Genomic DNA, 17,764 nt, shown 5'->3' with positions numbered 1-17,764 from the left:
AAACACAAAACATAGACCCTACACACCCTGGCTCAACATATAAGAGTCCCCAGAGCCAGGGCGTGACAGTCACATGATCTCAGTATATATACACCTGTTCTGAAAGGCCCCAGAGTCTGCAACACCACTAAGCAACGGGCACCACCAAGCAAGCGACACCATGAAGACCAAGGAGCTCTCCAAACAGGTCAGGGATAAAGTTGTGGAGAAGTACAGATCAGGGTTGGGTTATAAAAAAATATCAGAAACTTAGAACATCCCACGGAGCACCATTAAATCCATTATTTAAAAAATAGAAAGAATATGGCACCACAACAAACCTGCCAAGAGAGGGCCGCCCACCAAAACACACGGACCAGGCAAGGAGGGCATTAATCAGAGGCAACAAAGAGACCAAAGATAACCCTGAAGGAGCTGCAAAGCTCCACAGCAGGGATTGGAGTATCTGTCCATAGGACCACTTTAAGCCGTACACTCCACAGAGTTGGGCTTTACGGAAGAGTGGCCAGAAAAAAAGCCATTGTTTAAAGAAAAACATAAACAAACACGTTTGCTGTTCCCCAAAAGCCATGTGGGAGACTCCCCAAACATACGGAAGAAGGTACTCTGGTCAGATGAGACTAAAATTGAGCTTTTTGGCCATCAAGGAAAATGTCTGGCGCAAACCCAACACCTCTCATCACCCCGAGAACATCATCCCCACAGGGAAGCATGGTGGAGGCAGCATCATGCTATGAGTATGTTTTTCATCTGCAGGGACTGGGAAACTGGTCAGAATTGAAGGAATGATGGATGGCACTAAATATAGGGAAATTCTTGAGGAAAACCTGTTTCAGTCTTCCAGAGATTTGAGACCTGGACAGAGGTTCACCTTATTTCTTGTTTGTTTCACAATAAAAAATATTTTGCATCTTCAAAGTGGTAGGCATGTTGTGTAAATCAAATGATACAAACCCCCCAAAAAATCAATTTTAATTCCAGGTTGAAAGGCAACAAAATAGGAAAAATGCCAAGGGGGGTGAATACTTTCGCAAGCCACTGTATATTATCACAGAACTTTCTGTTAAAATGTATTGTAGTGAGATAATTTTTTTATTTTGGGATATATGACCTACCGCCTCGATTCAGTCTTATGTTGCAAAATTTGAAATGGTGTTTTTTAAATTGCATAAAAGTACAGACTCAGAGCTAGAAAACGGTATATCATACACTGCAGTTGAGGAACAATGGGAAATAAATTCTGCTTTGAAAGTTGATAAACTTGTAACCCCACTTTTGAGAACACCCATTCAGCATTGTTCACACCCTCTTAAGCATTAGCCCCACCCATCTCTTTCAGGATTCACATGTGAGGCCATGTGGTAAACACATGCTATATCAAAAGTTTATTTGTCACATGCACAGGATACAGAAGGTGTAAACGATACAGTGAAGTGGTTACTTGCACAGTAACAATATCAAAAACAGAAAGTGTCCAGTTACAAATATTTTAGAAATATGTTATTATTATTAGATGGCGCTTACCCGACACACTTGTCTAAATTGATGGGTCATGTGAAGGAAATGCTATAACCACATCTAGCTAAGTGGATGGGTCACTATTGTCTAGACATGTACACATTTTCATGAAATACATCAGATGGCCGTAATCACTCCCAGGCACACCTGGCAAATTTGATGGGTCATGTCATAATCCGGCCGAAGTAGAGTATTTTGTTTAGACCTGTAGCTAGCTAGGTAGCTAGCTAGATAAACAATTAACCGGCATAATCACAACTCATACTACTACCAATACAAACGTTGTCATAGCTGTAGTAAGAATCTGTAGGTAGCTAAAGTTAACAAACTAGGTCAATGTTAGCTAGTACTGTTAGTCCTTCTATTTCCTTTGTTAATATGAACTCTTGACCTAAATTGCTTTTGTTTTAAAGATGAGTATTGAATTGCATGTTCTCTAAAGGCACATTTAAAAGTGTCCTATACAATAAGGGGATCTGCTGTACCTATGTTACTTCTGTCGTAGTTCAAAAAAAGTTATCCAATAGGCTTTGATTAAATTTCCAATATCCTCTCCCACGTCGAAATTATGTAAAATGTATGTATATGCCAATTATTTGATGGTTCGACCGCATTCTGTCCCCTATCCACACTTTTTAAACTTTTGGTGCCATCGAGAATTACATTGGAAAGTAGTCAAGCCGAATAGCTTAATTGAGCCTCTGCCATGTACAGTTGAAGTCGGAAGTTTACATACACCTTAGCCAAATACATTTAAACTCAGTTTTTCACAATTCCTGACATTTAATCCTAGTAAAATGATTGTCTTAGGTCAGTTAGGATCACCACTTTATTTTAAGAATGTGAAATGTTTGAATAATTGTAGAGAGAATTATTTATTTCCGCTTTTATTTCTTTCATCACATTCCCAGTGGGTCAGAAGTTTACATACACTCAATTAGTATTTGGTAGCATTGCCTTTAAATTGTTTAACTTGGGTCAAACGTTTCGGGTAGCCTTCCAAAAGCTTCCCACAATAAGTTGGGTGAATATTGGCCCATTCCTCCTGACAGAGCTGGTGTAACTGTCATGTTTGTAGGCCTCCTTGCTCGCACATGCTTTTTCAGTTCTGCCCACAAATGTTCTATAGGATTGAGGTCAGGGCTTTGTGATGGCCTCTCCAATACCTTGACTTTGTTGTCCTTAAGCCATTTTGCAACAACTTTGGAAGTATGCATGGGGTCATTGTCCATTTGGAAGATCATTTATGACCAAGCTTTAACTTCCTGACTGATGTCTTGAGATGTTGCTTCAATATATCCACATAATTTTCCTTCCTTATGATGCCATCTATTTTGTGAAGTGCACCAGTCCCTCCTGCAGCAAAGCATCCCCACAGCATGATGCTACCACCCCTGTGCTTCACCGTTGGGATGGTGTTCTTCGGCTTGCAAGCAACCCCCTTTTTCCTCCAAACATAACGATGGTCATTATGGCCAAACAGTTCTATTTTTTTTTTCATCAGACCAGAGGACATTTCTCCAAAAAGTACGACAATTGTCCACATATGCAGTTGCAAACCATAGTCTGGCTTTTTAATGGCGGTTTTGGAGCAGTGGCTTGTTCCTTGCTGAGCAGCCTTTCAGGATATGTCGATATAGGACTCGTTTTTACTGTGGATATAGAAACTTTTGTACCTGTTTCCTCCAGCATCTTCACAAGGTCCTTTGCTGTTGTTCTGGGATTGATTTGCACTTTTCGCACCAAAGTACGTTCATCTCTAGGAGACAGAACACATCTCCTTCCTGAGCGGTATGACGGCTGCGTGGTTCCATGGTGTTTATACTTGTGTACTATTGTTTGTACAGATGAATGTGGTACCTTCAGGCGTTTGAAAATTGCTCACAAGGATGAACCAGACTTGTGGAGGTCTACAATTTTTTTTCTGAGGTCTTGGCTGATTTCTTTTGATTTTCCCATGATGTCAAGCAAAGAGGCACTGAGTTTGAAGGTGCAGTGGCTTGGGAAAGTATTCACCCCCTTTGGCATTTTTCCTATCTTGTTGCCTTACAAACTGGAATTAAAATTGATTTTTGGGGGGTTTGTATCATTTGATTTACACAGCATGCCTACCACTTTGAAGATGCACAATATTTTATTGTGAAACATACAAGAAATAAGACAAAAAATAAGAAAACTTGAGCGTGCATAACTATTCACCCACCCAAAGTCAATACTTTGTAGAGCCACCTTTTGCAGTAATTACAGCTGCAAGTCTCTTGGGGTATGTCTCTATAAGCTTGGCACATCTAGCCACTGGGATTTTTGCCCATTCTTCAAGGCAAAACTGCTCCAGCTCCTTCAAGTTGGATGGGTTCCGCTGGTGTACAGCAATCTTTAAGTCATACCACAGACTCTCAATTGGATTGAGGTCTGGGCTTTGACTAGGCCATTCCAAGACATTTAAATGTTTCCCCTTAAACCACTCAAGTGTTGCTTTAGCAGTATGCTTAGGGTCATTGTCCTGCTGGAAGGTGAACCTCCGTCCCAGTCTCAAATCTCTGGAAGACTAAAACAGGTTTCCCTCAAGAATTTCCCTGTATTTAGCGCCATCCATCATTCCTTCAATTCTGACCAGTTTCCCAGTCCCCACCGATGAAAAACATCCCCACAGCATGATGCTGCCACCAACATGCTTCACTGTGGGGATGGTGTTCTCGGGGTGTTGAGAGGTGTTGAGAGGTGAAATGTTAGTCTAATCTGACCAGAGTACCTTCTTCCATATGTTTGGGGAGTCTCCCACATTCCTTTTGGCGAACACCAAACGTGTTTGCTTATGGCTTTTTTCTGGCTCTCTGTAAAGCCCAGCTCTGTGGAGTGTACGGCTTAAAGTGGTCCTATGGACAGATACTCCAATCTCCGCTATGGAGCTTTGCAGCTCCTTCAGGGTTATCTTTGGTCTCTTTGTTGCCTCTTTGATTAATGCCCTCCTTGCCTGGTCCATGAGTTTTGGTGGGCGGCCCTCTCTTGGCAGGTTTGTTGTGGTGCCATATTCTTTCCATTTTTTAAATAATGGATTTAATGGTGCTCCAAGGGATGTTCAAAGTTTCTGATCTTTTTTTATAACCCAACCCTGATCTGTACTTCTCCACAACTTTGTCCCTGACCTGTTTGGAGAGCTCCTTGGTCTTCATGGTGCCGCTTGCTTGGTGGTACCCCTTGCTTAGTGGTGTTGCAGACTCTGGGGCCTATCAAAACGGGTGTAAATATATATATATATACTGAGATCATGTGGCACTTAGATTGCACACAGGTGGACTTTATTTAAGTAATTATGTGACTTCTGAAGGTAATTGGTTGCACCAGATCTTATTTAGGGGCTTCTTAGCAAAGGGGGTGAATACATATGCACGCCCCACTTTTCCGTTATTTATTTTTTAGAATTTTTTGAAACAAGTTATTTTTTTCATTTCACTTCACCAATTTGGACTATTTTGTGTATGTCCATTACATGAAATCCAAATAAAAATCAATTTAAATTACAGGTTGAAATGCAACAAAATAGGAAAAACGCCAAGGGGGATGAATACTTTTGCAAGGCACTGTAGGCCTTGAAATACATCCACAGTTACACCTCCAATTGACTCAAATGTTGTCAATTAGCCTATTAGAAGCTTCTAAAGCCATGACATCATTTTCTGGAATTTTCTAAGCTGTTTAATGGCACAGTCAACTTAGTGTATGTAAACTTCTGACCCACTGGAATTGTGATACAGTGAATTATAAGTGAAATAATCTGTCTGTAAACAATTGTTGGAAAAATTACTTGTGTCATGCACAAAGTAGATATCCTAACCGACTTGCCAAAACTATAGTTTGTTAACAAGACATTTGTGTAGTAGTTGAACAATGAGTTTTAATGACTCCTACCTAAATGTATGTAAACTTCTGACTTCAACTGAATATCTCATTAGCTCAGGATATTTAAGCCTCCATATATCCACTAGTTCCAATATATCCATGATATTCGTGATTTCCTTAAGTGCATGAGGGTGATTGTTTGTAGTGTGATTTCCTTTACGGTCCATTGAGGTATTTAAAATTGTATTATAATCTCCCACCATAATAATAGAGTCTTGTATTGCTTGTAGGCTTGATACATTATTATATATATTTTCAAAGAAGCGTGGATCATCATTATTTGGACCGTATAGATTAATGAGCCAAATCTGTTTATGGTCCAATCATAAAAAATAAAAGAAATCCATCTACCTTGTGGATTTGTTTGAACAATTTGCACATTCAGATCAAAATTATTGTTAATTAATATCATCATCCCTTTTGAGTTTCTTTGCCCATGGGAGAAGTATACCCCCCCCGTAATAATGTAGGCAGTTCATGCTAAGTATTGTTACCTATAGCCAGGATTGTCATTACAAAAAGTACATTTTTGGCAGGCAATGATTATTTTGGCAAACAATTATTGTGATTCATCCTGTATTGTCCTTAACATTATTACTCCATGGCAACATATGTGGGATACATACAGTGGGGAGAACAAGTATTTGATACACTGCCGATTTTGCAGGTTTTCCTACTTACAAAGCATGTAGAGGTCTGTAATTTTTATCATAGGTACACTTCAACTGTGAGAGATGGAATCTAAAAAAATCCAGAAAATCACATTGTATGATTTTTAAGTAATTAATTTGCATTTTATTGCATGACATAAGTATTTGATACATCAGAAAAGCAGAACTTAATATTTGGTGCAGAAACCTTTGTTTGCAATTATAGAGATCATATGTTTCCTGTAGGTCTTGACCAGGTTTGCACACACTGCAGCAGGGATTTTGGCCCACTCCTCCATACAGACCTTCTCCAGATCCTTCAGGTTTTGGGGCTGTCGCTGGGCAATACGGACTTTCAGCTCCCTCCAAAGATTTTCTATTGGGTTCAGGTCTGGAGACTGGCTAGGCCACTCCAGGACCTTGAGATGCTTCTCACGGAGCCACTCCTTAGTTGCCCTGGCTGTGTGTTTCGGGTCGTTGTCATGCTGGAAGACCCAGCCACGACCCATCTTCAATGCTCTTACTGAGGGAAGGAGGTTGTTGGCCAAGATCTCGCGATACATGGCCCCATCCTCAATACGGTGCAGTCGTCCTGTCCCCTTTGCAGAAAAGCATCCCCAAAGAATGATGTTTCCACCTCCATGCTTCACGGTTGGGATGGTGTTCTTGGGGTTGTACTCATCCTTCTTCTTCCTCCAAACACGGCGAGTGGAGTTTAGACCAAAAAGCTCTATTTTGTCTCATCAGACCACATGACCTTCTCCCATTCCTCCTCTGGATCATCCAGATGGTCATTGACAAACTCCAGACGGGCCTGGACATGCGCTGGCTTGAGCAGGGGGACCTTGCGTGCGCTGCAGGATTTTAATCCATGACGGCGTAGTGTGTTACTAATGGTTTTCTTTGTGACTGTGGACCCAGCTCTCTTCAGGTCAATGACCAGGTCCTGCCGTGTAGTTCTGGGCTGATCCCTCACCTTTCTCATGATCATTGATGCCCCACGAGGTGAGATCTTGCATGGAGCCCCAGACCGAGGGTGATTGACCGTCATCTTGAACTTCTTCCATTTTCTAATAATTGCGCCAACAGTTGTTTCCTTCTCACCAAGCTGCTTGCCAATTGTCCTGTAGCCCATCCCAGCCTTGTGCAGGTCTACAATTGTATCCCTGATGTCCTTACACAGCTCTCTGGTCTTGGCCATTGTGGAGAGGTTGGAGTCTGTTTGATTGTGTGTGTGGACAGGTGTCTTTTATACAGGTAACGAGTTCAAACAGGTGCAGTTAATACAGGTAATGAGTGGAGAACAGGAGGGCTTCTTAAAGAAAAACTAACAGGCCTGTGAGAGTCGGAATTCTTACTGGTTGGTAGGTGATCAAATACTTATGTCATGCAATAAAATGCAAATTAATTACTTAAAAATCATACAATGTGATTTTCTGGATTTTAGATTCCGTCTCTCACAGTTGAAGTGTACCTATGATAAATATTACAGACCTCTACATGCTTTGTAAGTAGGAAAACCTGCAAAATCGGCAGTGTATCAAATACTTGTTCTCCCCACTGTACATATACACACACACACGCACGCACGCACACACACACACACACACACACACACACACACACACACACACACACACACACACACACATACACACACACACACACACACACACACACACACACACACACACACACACACACACACACACACACACACACACACACACACACACACACACACACACACACACACTTATACACACTCCCCACCCTTCCCCCACAAACAACCACAAGCGCAGATGTTCAACAGTTGGATATGCAGCACACCGCTGGAAAGCTAACAACCGTCGGCATCGATAGAAACTAGTCCCATTCTATGACCCCCAATTTTTTTTAATCGAATTTAATCACAAATAATTTGGAGACGTGAAACAAACCTGCTTTGTGTTAATCACTGATGGACAACATTGTAGGGGAGGTAGACAAGAATGAAAAATTATACTACCTTTCTCTACCTCTAATTATATTATTTAACATTTTTCATTTTTTGTCATTTAGCAGACGCTCTTATCCAGAGCGACTTACAGGAGCAATTAGGATTAAGTGCCTTGCTCAAGGGAACATCGACAGATTTTTCACCTAGTTGGCTCGGGGATTAGAACCAGCGACCTTTCGGTTACTGGCACAACGCTCTTAACCACTAAGCTACCTGCCGCCATATATTATATATTGTTTCAGAAATAAGGCAGCTGAAAACATATAGGATGCCATTTCTAAAGTTGATTGTGAATATACAACATACACTACCATTCAAAAGTTTGGGGTCACTTAGAAATGTCCTTGTTTTCGAAAGAAAATCATTTTTTTTATTAAATTAAAGCCATATCTCAGACTGGCCAATAAAAATAAAAGATTAAGATGGGCAGTCTGAGATATGGCTTTTTCTTTGCAACTCTGCCTAGAAGTTCAGCATCCTGGAGTCACCTCTTCACTGTTGACGTTGAGACTGGTGTTTTGCGGGTACTATTTAATGAAGCTGCCAGTTGAGGACCTGTGAGGCGTCTGTTTCTCAAACTAGACACTCTAATGTATTGTCCTCTTGCTCAGTTTGCACCGAGGCCTCCCACTCCTCTTTCTATTCTGGTTAGAGCCAGTTTGCACTGTTCTGTGAAGGGAGTAGTACACAGCGTTGTACGAGATCTTCATTTTCTTGGTAATTTCTCGCATGGAATAGCCTTCATTTCTCAAAACAAGAATAGACTGACGAGTTTCAGAAGAAAGTTATTTGTTTCTGGCCATTTTGAGCCTGTAATCGAACCCACAATTGCTGATCCTCCAGATACTCAGCTAGTCTCAAGAAGGTCCGTTTTATTGTTTCTTTAATCAGCACAACAGTTTTCAGCTGTGCTAACATAATTGCAAAATTGTTTTCTAATGATCAATTAGCCTTTTTAAATGATAAACTTGGATTAGCAAACACAACGTGCCATTGGAACACAGGACTGATGGTTGCTGATAATGGGCCTCTGTACGCCCATGTAGATATTCCATAAAAAAATCAGCTGTTTCCAGCTACAATAGCCATTTACAACATTAACAATGTCTACACTGTATTTCTGATCAATTTGATGTTATTTTCATGGACAAAAAAATTGCTTTTGTTTCGAAAACAAGGAAATTTCTAAGTGACCTCAAACCTTTGAACGGTAGTGTATATACAGAAATATGTGGACACCCCTTCAAATTAATGGATTCGGCTATTTCAGCCACACCCGTTGCTGACAGGTTTATAAAATCGAGCACACAGCCATGCAATTTCCATAAACAAATATCGGCAATAGAATGGCCTTACTGAAGAGCTCAGTGACTTTCAACGTGGCTTCGTCATAGGATGCCACCTTTCCAACAATTCGCTAGAGGTGCCCGGGTCAACTGTAAGTACTGTTATTGTGAAGTGGAAATGTCTAGGAGCAACAACAGCTTAGCTGCGAAGTGGTAGGCCACACAAGCTCACGGAACGGGACCACCGAGTGCTGAAGCACGTAGTGTGTAAAAATCGTCTGTCCTTGGTTGCAACACTCACTACAGAGTTCCGAACTGCCTCTGGAAGCAACGTCAGCACAAGAACTGTTCATCAGGAGCGTCAAGAAATGGGTTTCCATGGCCGAGCAGCTGCACACAAGCCTAAGATCACCATGCGCAATGCCAAGCGTCGGCTGGAGTGATGTAAAGATCGCCGCCATTGGACTCTGGAGCAGTGGAAACACGTTCTCTGGAGTGATGAATCACGCTTCACCATCTGGCAGTCCGATGGACGAATCTGGGTTTGGCAGATGACAGGATTACGCTACCTGCCCCAATGCGTAGTGCCAACTGTAATGTTTGCTGGAGGAGCAATAATGTTCTGGGGCTGTTTTTCATGGTTTGGGCTAAGCCCCTTAGTTCCAGGGAAAGGAAATCTTAACGCTACAGCATACAATGACTTTCTAGATGATTCTGTGCTTCCAACTTTGTGGCAACAGTTTGGGGAAGGCCCTTTCCTGTTTCAGCATGACAATGTCCCATTGCACAAAGCGAGGTCCATACAGAAATGGTTAGGTGAGATCGGTGTGGAAGAACTTCACTGGCCTGCACAGAGCCCTGACCTCAACCCCATCGAACACCTTTTGGATTAATTGGTACGCCAACTGCGTGCCAGGCCTAATAGCCCAACATCAATGCCGACCTCACTAATGGTCTTGTGGCTGAATGGAAACAAATCCCTGCAGCAATGTTCCAACATCTAGTGGACATTTTTCCCAGAAGAGTGGAAGCTGTTATAGCAGCAAAGGGGGGACCAACTCCATATTAATGTCCATGATTTTTGAATGAGATGTTCGAAGAGCAGGTGTCCACATACTTTTGGTCATGTAGAGTATTTAGATGATTTAGAAAGTATTTAAGGCCCTATTCAGCCTTCCTTCATGAATAGGCTGTTCATATCCTCTGAAATCATCATATTTTCATACTTTATCATATTTTTACTATTTGCTAGAAAAGTAGTGAAAAGTGAATACATCTCATAAATAAATTCACCTAAAATGTGAAAATCAGATCAGAGCTAGGTATTGTTCATGGCCCTCTCTAGGAAATTATCTTATCCGGGCATAGCCAAACAGGTTTGAACCTTTATTCTGAACAGGTTAAAATCACATGATGCGGACCAAGTATTTACGACATCATCCGGAAACACTTTTGACATCATCTGGTCTGTTTTTTTATATTACAAAACATAGAAAGCAGTCATTTTCATGTGTTGATGTTGGGGTGGTGCTAGGGATTCTGAATATGAAGTAGAAAAATTGGGAAATTTATATTTAATTAAAGTGGGAATAAAATAAGGCTGTTGTTTTTCTCCTTAGAACCCCCTGTGACCATTATAGGCAACTCGGGTAACCCAGAACATCATAGCCTGGTAGCAGGCGACAAACTCATCTTGGAGTGCGAGATATCTTGTCCGAATGCCACTGTCCAGTGGCTCTGGAACGGAAAGTTACTGAGTTCAGACTCCCGCACTCACATAGACAGTGATGGTGCCATCAGGAAACTTGTTTTGTCAGGGCTTCAGCCCTCGGACTCTGGAGAGTACATATTGGATGCCATCGATGACAAAATGGTAACCATAGTTGAGGTCCAAGGTAAAATTGTTTACATTTCAATGCATGTAATATATTACAAAAAGGTACCTATGTTATTGACATGACATAAACATAAAAGTCACAAGAGGCCATGTTCAAATTATGTTTTACTCCTCAGAGCCCCCAGTCAAGTTTGTGAACAAACAAGCAAGAACCACCATCTCTGGCTACGAAAATGAAAGTGTGACACTGTGTGCCATGGTGAGCCGGGAGCAAGCCTATGTGCGATGGCGTAAAGATGGTGGACTATTGAATGGGGATAATATTTACATCTCCAGTGAGGGTAACATGCACACCCTCACCATCAACCCCCTGAAACTATCAGATAGTGGAGGGTTTGTCTGTGACGTCAACACGGATGAAATTTCTTTCATTGTCCAGGTTAAAGGTAAGAGCAGGATTATTTTGGACAAACTGCTTAAGAATAAGGTTTAACATAGTTAAACACAGTATTGATTAAGTAAACTTGTTTTCCTAGAAATGAAAGTGAAATTCTCTAGACCCCTGGAGAATATCGTAGCCCTGAAGGACAGTACCCTCACCCTGAGGTGTGAGGTCAACAAACCTAAAGGAGATGTTCAGTGGCTCAAAGATGGCCAGGACATTAAGCCCAGCCGTCGACATACGATAAGGGCACAGGGTCGGGAGCGAAGCTTCACCATCCTCCAGCTAACGCTAGACGATGCTGGGGAATATGCCTGTGAATCCACAGACGATAGGACTTTTGCCACTGTCGGTGTAGAAAGTAAGGATATGGGCAGTTATGTTTATGCTAACATTTGAAATAACAAAATTAACATTATCGGGTGGTAATCTTATCAATCAAACTTTTTTTTCAATGTCAGTGAAAGTCTAATGCCGTGCTCACGTGCTAGCGTAAATATCAGAAGCTCCTAGTTCCCAGTCGGAAATTTCACTTGAATGACCCTCGAAGTCGGAATTACAAGTGGGAAACTCTGACAAAATGCTGTTACCCAACGTTTCACCACTGACCTTTTTTTACCTATTTAACCAAAAGATGACAATAAATAAATGTTTGACAATTACAACCTTATCAACATGGATACTGTAGCTAGTCTGAACAAATTGTAAATGTTAAGCAAGCTAGCTAACTTTATTATAAGCAATGTTAGCAAGCTTATCAAGCTAGCTAAAATGTTATTGGTTGAAGAATTATTGCGACTCCAAAAGCACTTGAACACAATCATGTCAGACTTACCAATTCCCAATTTCCTATTTCCCACGAGCACGTGAAACCAGCATGACTCACGTTATGTAAAAGGTCCAGTACAGTTAAAAAACGTGATTTTCCTGTGTTTTATATACAGTGGGGAAAAAAAGTATTTAGTCAGCCACCAATTGTGCAAGTTCTCCCACTTAAAAAGATGAGAGAGGCCTTTAATTTTTATCATAGGTATACGTCAACTATGACAGACAAAATGAGAAAAAAAAATCCAGAAAATCACATTGTAGGATTTTTTATGAATTTATTTGCAAATTATGGTGGAAAATAAGTATTTGGTCAATAACAAAAGTTTCTCAATACTTTGTTATATACCCTTTGTTGGCAATGACACAGGTCAAACGTTTTCTGTAAGTCTTCACAAGGTTTTCACACACTATTTTGGCCCATTCCTCCATGCAGATCTCCTCTAGAGCAGTGATGTTTTGGGGCTGTCGCTGGGCAACACGGACTTTCAACTCCCTCAAAGATTTTCTATGGGGTTGAGATCTGGAGACTGGCTAGGCCACTCCAGGACCTTGAAATGCTTCTTACGAAGCCACTCCTTCGTTGCCCGGGCAGTGTGTTTGGGATCATTGTCATGCTGAAAGACCCAGCCACGTTTCATCTTCAATGCCCTTGCTGATGGAAGGAGGTTTTCACTCAAAATCTCACGATACATGGCCCCATTCATTCTTTCCTTTACACGGATCAGTCGTCCTGGTCCCTTTGCAGAAAAACAGCCCCAAAGCATGATGTTTCCACCCCCCATGCTTCACAGTAGGTATGGTGTTCTTTGGATGCAACTCAGCATTCTTTGTCCTCCAAACACGACGAGTTGAGTTTTTACCAAAAAGTTATATTTTGGTTTCATCTGACCATATGACATTCTCCCAATCCTCTTCTGGATCATCCAAATGCACTCTAGCAAACTTCAGACGGGCCTGGACATGTACTGGCTTAAGCAGGGGGACACGTCTGGAACTGCAGGATTTGAGTCCCTGGCGGCGTAGTGTGTTACTGATGGTAGGCTTTGTTACTTTGGTCCCAGCTCTATGCAGGTCATTCACTAGGTCCCCCCTGTGTGGTTCTGGGATTTTTGCTCACCGTTCTTGTGATAATTTTGACCCCACGGGGTGAGATCTTGCGTGGAGCCCCAGATCGAGGGAGATTATCAGTGGACTTGTATGTCTTCCATTTCCTAATAATTGCTCCCACAGTTGATTTCTTCAAACCAAGCTGCTCACCTATTGCAGATTCAGTCTTCCCAGCCTGGTGCAGGTCTACAATTTTGTTTCTGGTGTCCTTTGACAGCTCTTTGGTCTTGGCCATAGTGGAGTTTGGAGTGTGACTGTTTGAGGTTGTGGACAGGTGTCTTTTATACTGATAACAAGTTCAAACAGGTGCTATTAATACAGGTAACGAGTGGAGGACAGAGGAGCCTCTTAAAGAAGAAGTTACAGGTCTGTGAGAGCCAGAAATCTTGCTTGTTTGTAGGTGACCAAATACTTATTTTCCACCATAATTTGCAAATAAATTCATTAAAAATCCTACAGTGTGATTTTCTGGATTTTTTTTTCTTAATTTGTCTGTCATAGTTGACGTGTACCTATGATGAAAATTACAGGTCTCTCTCATCTTTTTAAGTGGGAGAACCTGCACAATTGGTGGCTGACTAAATACTTTTTTCCCCACTGTATATACAGTGCCTTCGGAAAGTATTCAGACCCCTTGATTTTTTCCACATTTGGTTATGCCTTATTCTAAAATTGATTAAATAAATAGAAATCCTCAGCAATCTACACACAATATCCCATAATGACAAAGCAAAAACAGGTTTTTAGAAAATTTTTCACATTTCTTAAAATAAAAAAAACTGAAATACCTTATTTACATAAGCATGCAGACCCTTTGCTATGAGACTCGAAATTGAGCTCAGGTGCATCCTGTTTCCATTGATCATCCTTGAGATGTTTCTACTACTTGATAAGAGTCCACCTGTGGTAAATTCAATTGATTGGACATGAAAAAGGCACACACTTGTCTATATAAGATCCCACAGTTGACAGTGCATGTCAGAGCAAAAACCAAGCCATGAGGTCGAAAGAATTTTCCGTAGAGCTCCGAGACATGATTGTGTCGAGGCACAGATCTGGGGAAGGGTACCAAAAAATGTCTGCAGCATTTTAGGTCCCCAAGAACACAGTGGCCTCCATCATTCTTAAATGGAAGAAGTTTGGAACCACCAAGACTCTTCATAGAGCTGGCCGCCCAGCCAAACTGAGGAATCGGGGGAGAAGGACCTTGCTCAGGGAGGTGACCAAGAACCTGATGGTCACTCTGACAGAGCTCCAAATTTCCTCTGTAGAGATAGGAGAATCTTCCAGAAGTACAACCATCTCTGCTGCACTCCACCAATCAGTCATTTATGGTAGAGTGGCCAGACGGAAGCCACTCTTCAGTAAAAGGCAAATGATAGGCCGTTTTGAGTTGACTCTCAGACTATGAGAAACAAGATTCTCTGGTCTGATGAAACCAAGATTGAACTCTTTGGCCTGAATGCCAATCATCATGTCTGGATGAAACCTGGCACCATCCCTATGGTGAAGCATGGCAGTGGAAGCATCATGCTGTGCGGGTGTTTTTTAGCGGCAGGGACTGGGAGACTAGTCAGGATCGAGGCAAAGATTAAAAGAGCAAAGTACAGAGAGATCCTTGATGAAACCCTGCTCCAGAGCGCTCAGGACCTCAGACTGTGGTGAAGGTCCGGACTTGAACCCGATCGAACATCTCTGGAGAGACCTGAAAATAGCTGTGAAGCAACGCTCCCCATCCAACCTGACAGAGCTGGAGAGGAATGGGAGAAACACCCCAAATACAGGTGTGCCAAGCTTGTAGCGTCATACCAAAGAAGACTTGAGGTTGTAATTGCTGCCAAACCTGTTTTTGCTTTGTCATTATGGGCTATTGTGTGTAGATTGATGAGAAAAAACAATGTAATCAATTTTAGAATAAGGCTGTAACCTAACAAAATGTGGAAAAAGTCAAGGGGTCTGAATACTTTCCAAAGGCCCTGTACATATACAGTACCAGTCAAAAGTTTGGACACAACGACTCATTCAAGGGTTTTCTTTATGTTTACTATTTTCTACATTGTAGTAACCAAAAAAGTATTAAACAAATCAAAATATATTTTACATGTTAGATTTTTCAAAATAGGCACCCTTTGCCTTGATGACAGCTTTGCACACTCTTGGCATTCTCTCAACCAGCTTCATGAGGTAGTCACCTGGAATGCATTTCAATTAACACGTGTGCCTTGTTAAAAGTTAATTTGTGGAATTTCTTTCCTTCTTAATGCGTTTGAGCCAATCAGTTGTGTTGTGACAAGGTAGGGGTGGTATACAGAAGATAGTCCTATTTGGTAAAAGACCAAGTCCATATTCCATATATTATGGCAAGAACAGCTCAAATAAGCAAAGAGAAATGACAGTCCATCATTACTTTAAGACGTGAAGGTCAGTCAATCCGGAAAATGTCAAGAACTTTGAAAGTTTCTTCAAGTGCAGTCACAAAAACCATCAAGCGCTATGATGAAACTGGCTCTCATGAGGACCGCCACAGGAAAGGAAGACCCAGAGTTACCTCTGCTGCAGAGGATAAGTTCATTAGAGTTAACTGCACCTCAGATTGCAGCCCAAATAAATGGTTCACAGAGTTCAAGTAACAGACACATCGGAACATCAACTGTTCAGAGGAGACTGCGTGAATCAGGCCTTCATGGTCAAATTGCTGCAAAGAAACCACTACTAAAGGACACCAATAATAATAAGTGACTTGCTTGGCCCAAGAAACACGAGCAATGGACATTAGACCGGTGGAAATCTGTCCTTTGGTCTGATGAGTCCAAATTTAGATATTTGGTTTCAACCGCTGTGTCTTTGTGAGACGCAGAGTAGGTGAACGGATTATCTCCGCATGTGTGGTTCCCACCGTGAAGCATGGACGAAGAGGTGTGATGGTTTTGGGGTGCTTTGCTGGTGACACTGTCAGTGATTTATTTAGAATTCAAGGCACACTTAACCAGCATGGCTACCACAGCATTCTGCAGTGATACGCCATCCTATCTGGTTTGCACTTAGTGGGACTATCATTTGTTTTTCAACAGGACAATGACCCAAAACACACCTCCAGGCTGTGTAAGGGCTATTTGACCAATAAGGAGAATCATGGTGCTGCACAATCACCTGACCTCAACCCAATTGAGATGGTTTGGGATGAGTTGTACCGCAGAGTGAAGATAAAGCAGCCAACAAGTGCTCAGCATATGTGGGAACTCCTTCAAGACTGTTGGAAAAGGATTCCAGGTGAAGCTGGTTGAGAGAATGCCAAGAGTGTGCAAAGCTGTCATCAAGGAAAAGGGTGGCTACCTTGAAGAATGTAAAATCTAAAATATATTTTGATTTGTTTAACACTTTTTTGGTTACTACAATATTCCATATGTGTTATTTCATAGTTTTGATGTCTTCACTATTATTCTACAATGTATCATTGACCTCTCAATGCATGATTCACACAAAAGTTGTGTAAGTTAAGCGCATGGATCTCAAGTTAGGATTTGGACCAATGATACCAATGTCTCAATAATATTCATTGCAAATCAACCCTGTGTGTTATTATTCTAACAAATGTTCATGTTCTATCCCTTAGTGCCTCCACCTATTGTTGAGTTTATCACAGAGCTACACAATATCACTCTACTGGAGGGGGAAAATGCTACATTTAAGTGTGTCGTTTCACCAGAGGACACACAGCTAGTGTGGAGCCTGAACGGCCGGCCTATAGCTCCAAATGAGAGGTTTGTCATTTCAAGTAATGGACTGTGCCACATGCTGTGCATTTACAACTGCCAGGTCTCAGACTGCGCCACAGTGACTGCCGAGGCAAAAGGGCTGGTGTCTGAGGCAAACCTCCAGGTTCAAGGTGAGATACCATTGGTAAACATTGTGCTAGTTTGGTACTCAATATATTCTGGTCCAGTTTTAAATGTGCTATATGCAACAATTCCGCCTACAAACAGACCTAAATGGCAACAATATATTTGTAGTAGTAAAGAAAAGAAAAAATAATTTTAGAATGGCATTTGAAGCTAGCACAGTTGTTTGTTTTTCCGGGAATGTCCACATTCAAACAGCAGCATCTTCCTGATTGTCGTTCTTGGAGGTTGAAAACAATGGATGTGTTATTTAAATTATGATGAGATAAGAAAGTATTGCTAAGCTATTTCAGGTTTT

The 17,764-nt window shown here is 41.5% G+C and overlaps 1 protein-coding gene across 10 annotated transcripts in view; it reads left to right on the top strand.

Moving 5' to 3' along the window:
- obsl1b (obscurin like cytoskeletal adaptor 1b) overlaps positions 1–17,764 on the top strand; it is a 97,600-nt gene that overhangs the window by 39,065 nt on the left and 40,771 nt on the right. For all 10 annotated transcript variants that reach the window (XR_005996993.2, XM_041863329.2, XM_041863314.2 and 7 more), the window contains 4 exons: positions 10,973–11,248; positions 11,367–11,636; positions 11,727–11,993; positions 17,181–17,453. Coding sequence is in view for 9 of the 10 variants with exons in the window: in XM_041863329.2 (XP_041719263.1) it covers positions 10,973–11,248; positions 11,367–11,636; positions 11,727–11,993; positions 17,181–17,453 (1,086 nt within the window). In the remaining variant the exon portion in view is untranslated. The remainder of the gene's footprint in view (positions 1–10,972; positions 11,249–11,366; positions 11,637–11,726; positions 11,994–17,180; positions 17,454–17,764) is intronic.

The sequence above is a fragment of the Coregonus clupeaformis genome, chromosome 4 (assembly GCF_020615455.1).
Source record: "Coregonus clupeaformis isolate EN_2021a chromosome 4, ASM2061545v1, whole genome shotgun sequence".
In the NCBI taxonomy this organism is placed as follows: Eukaryota; Metazoa; Chordata; class Actinopteri; order Salmoniformes; family Salmonidae; genus Coregonus; species Coregonus clupeaformis.
Note: the sequence above shows the minus strand (reverse complement) of the source record. Positions and strands in the feature narration are given on the sequence as shown.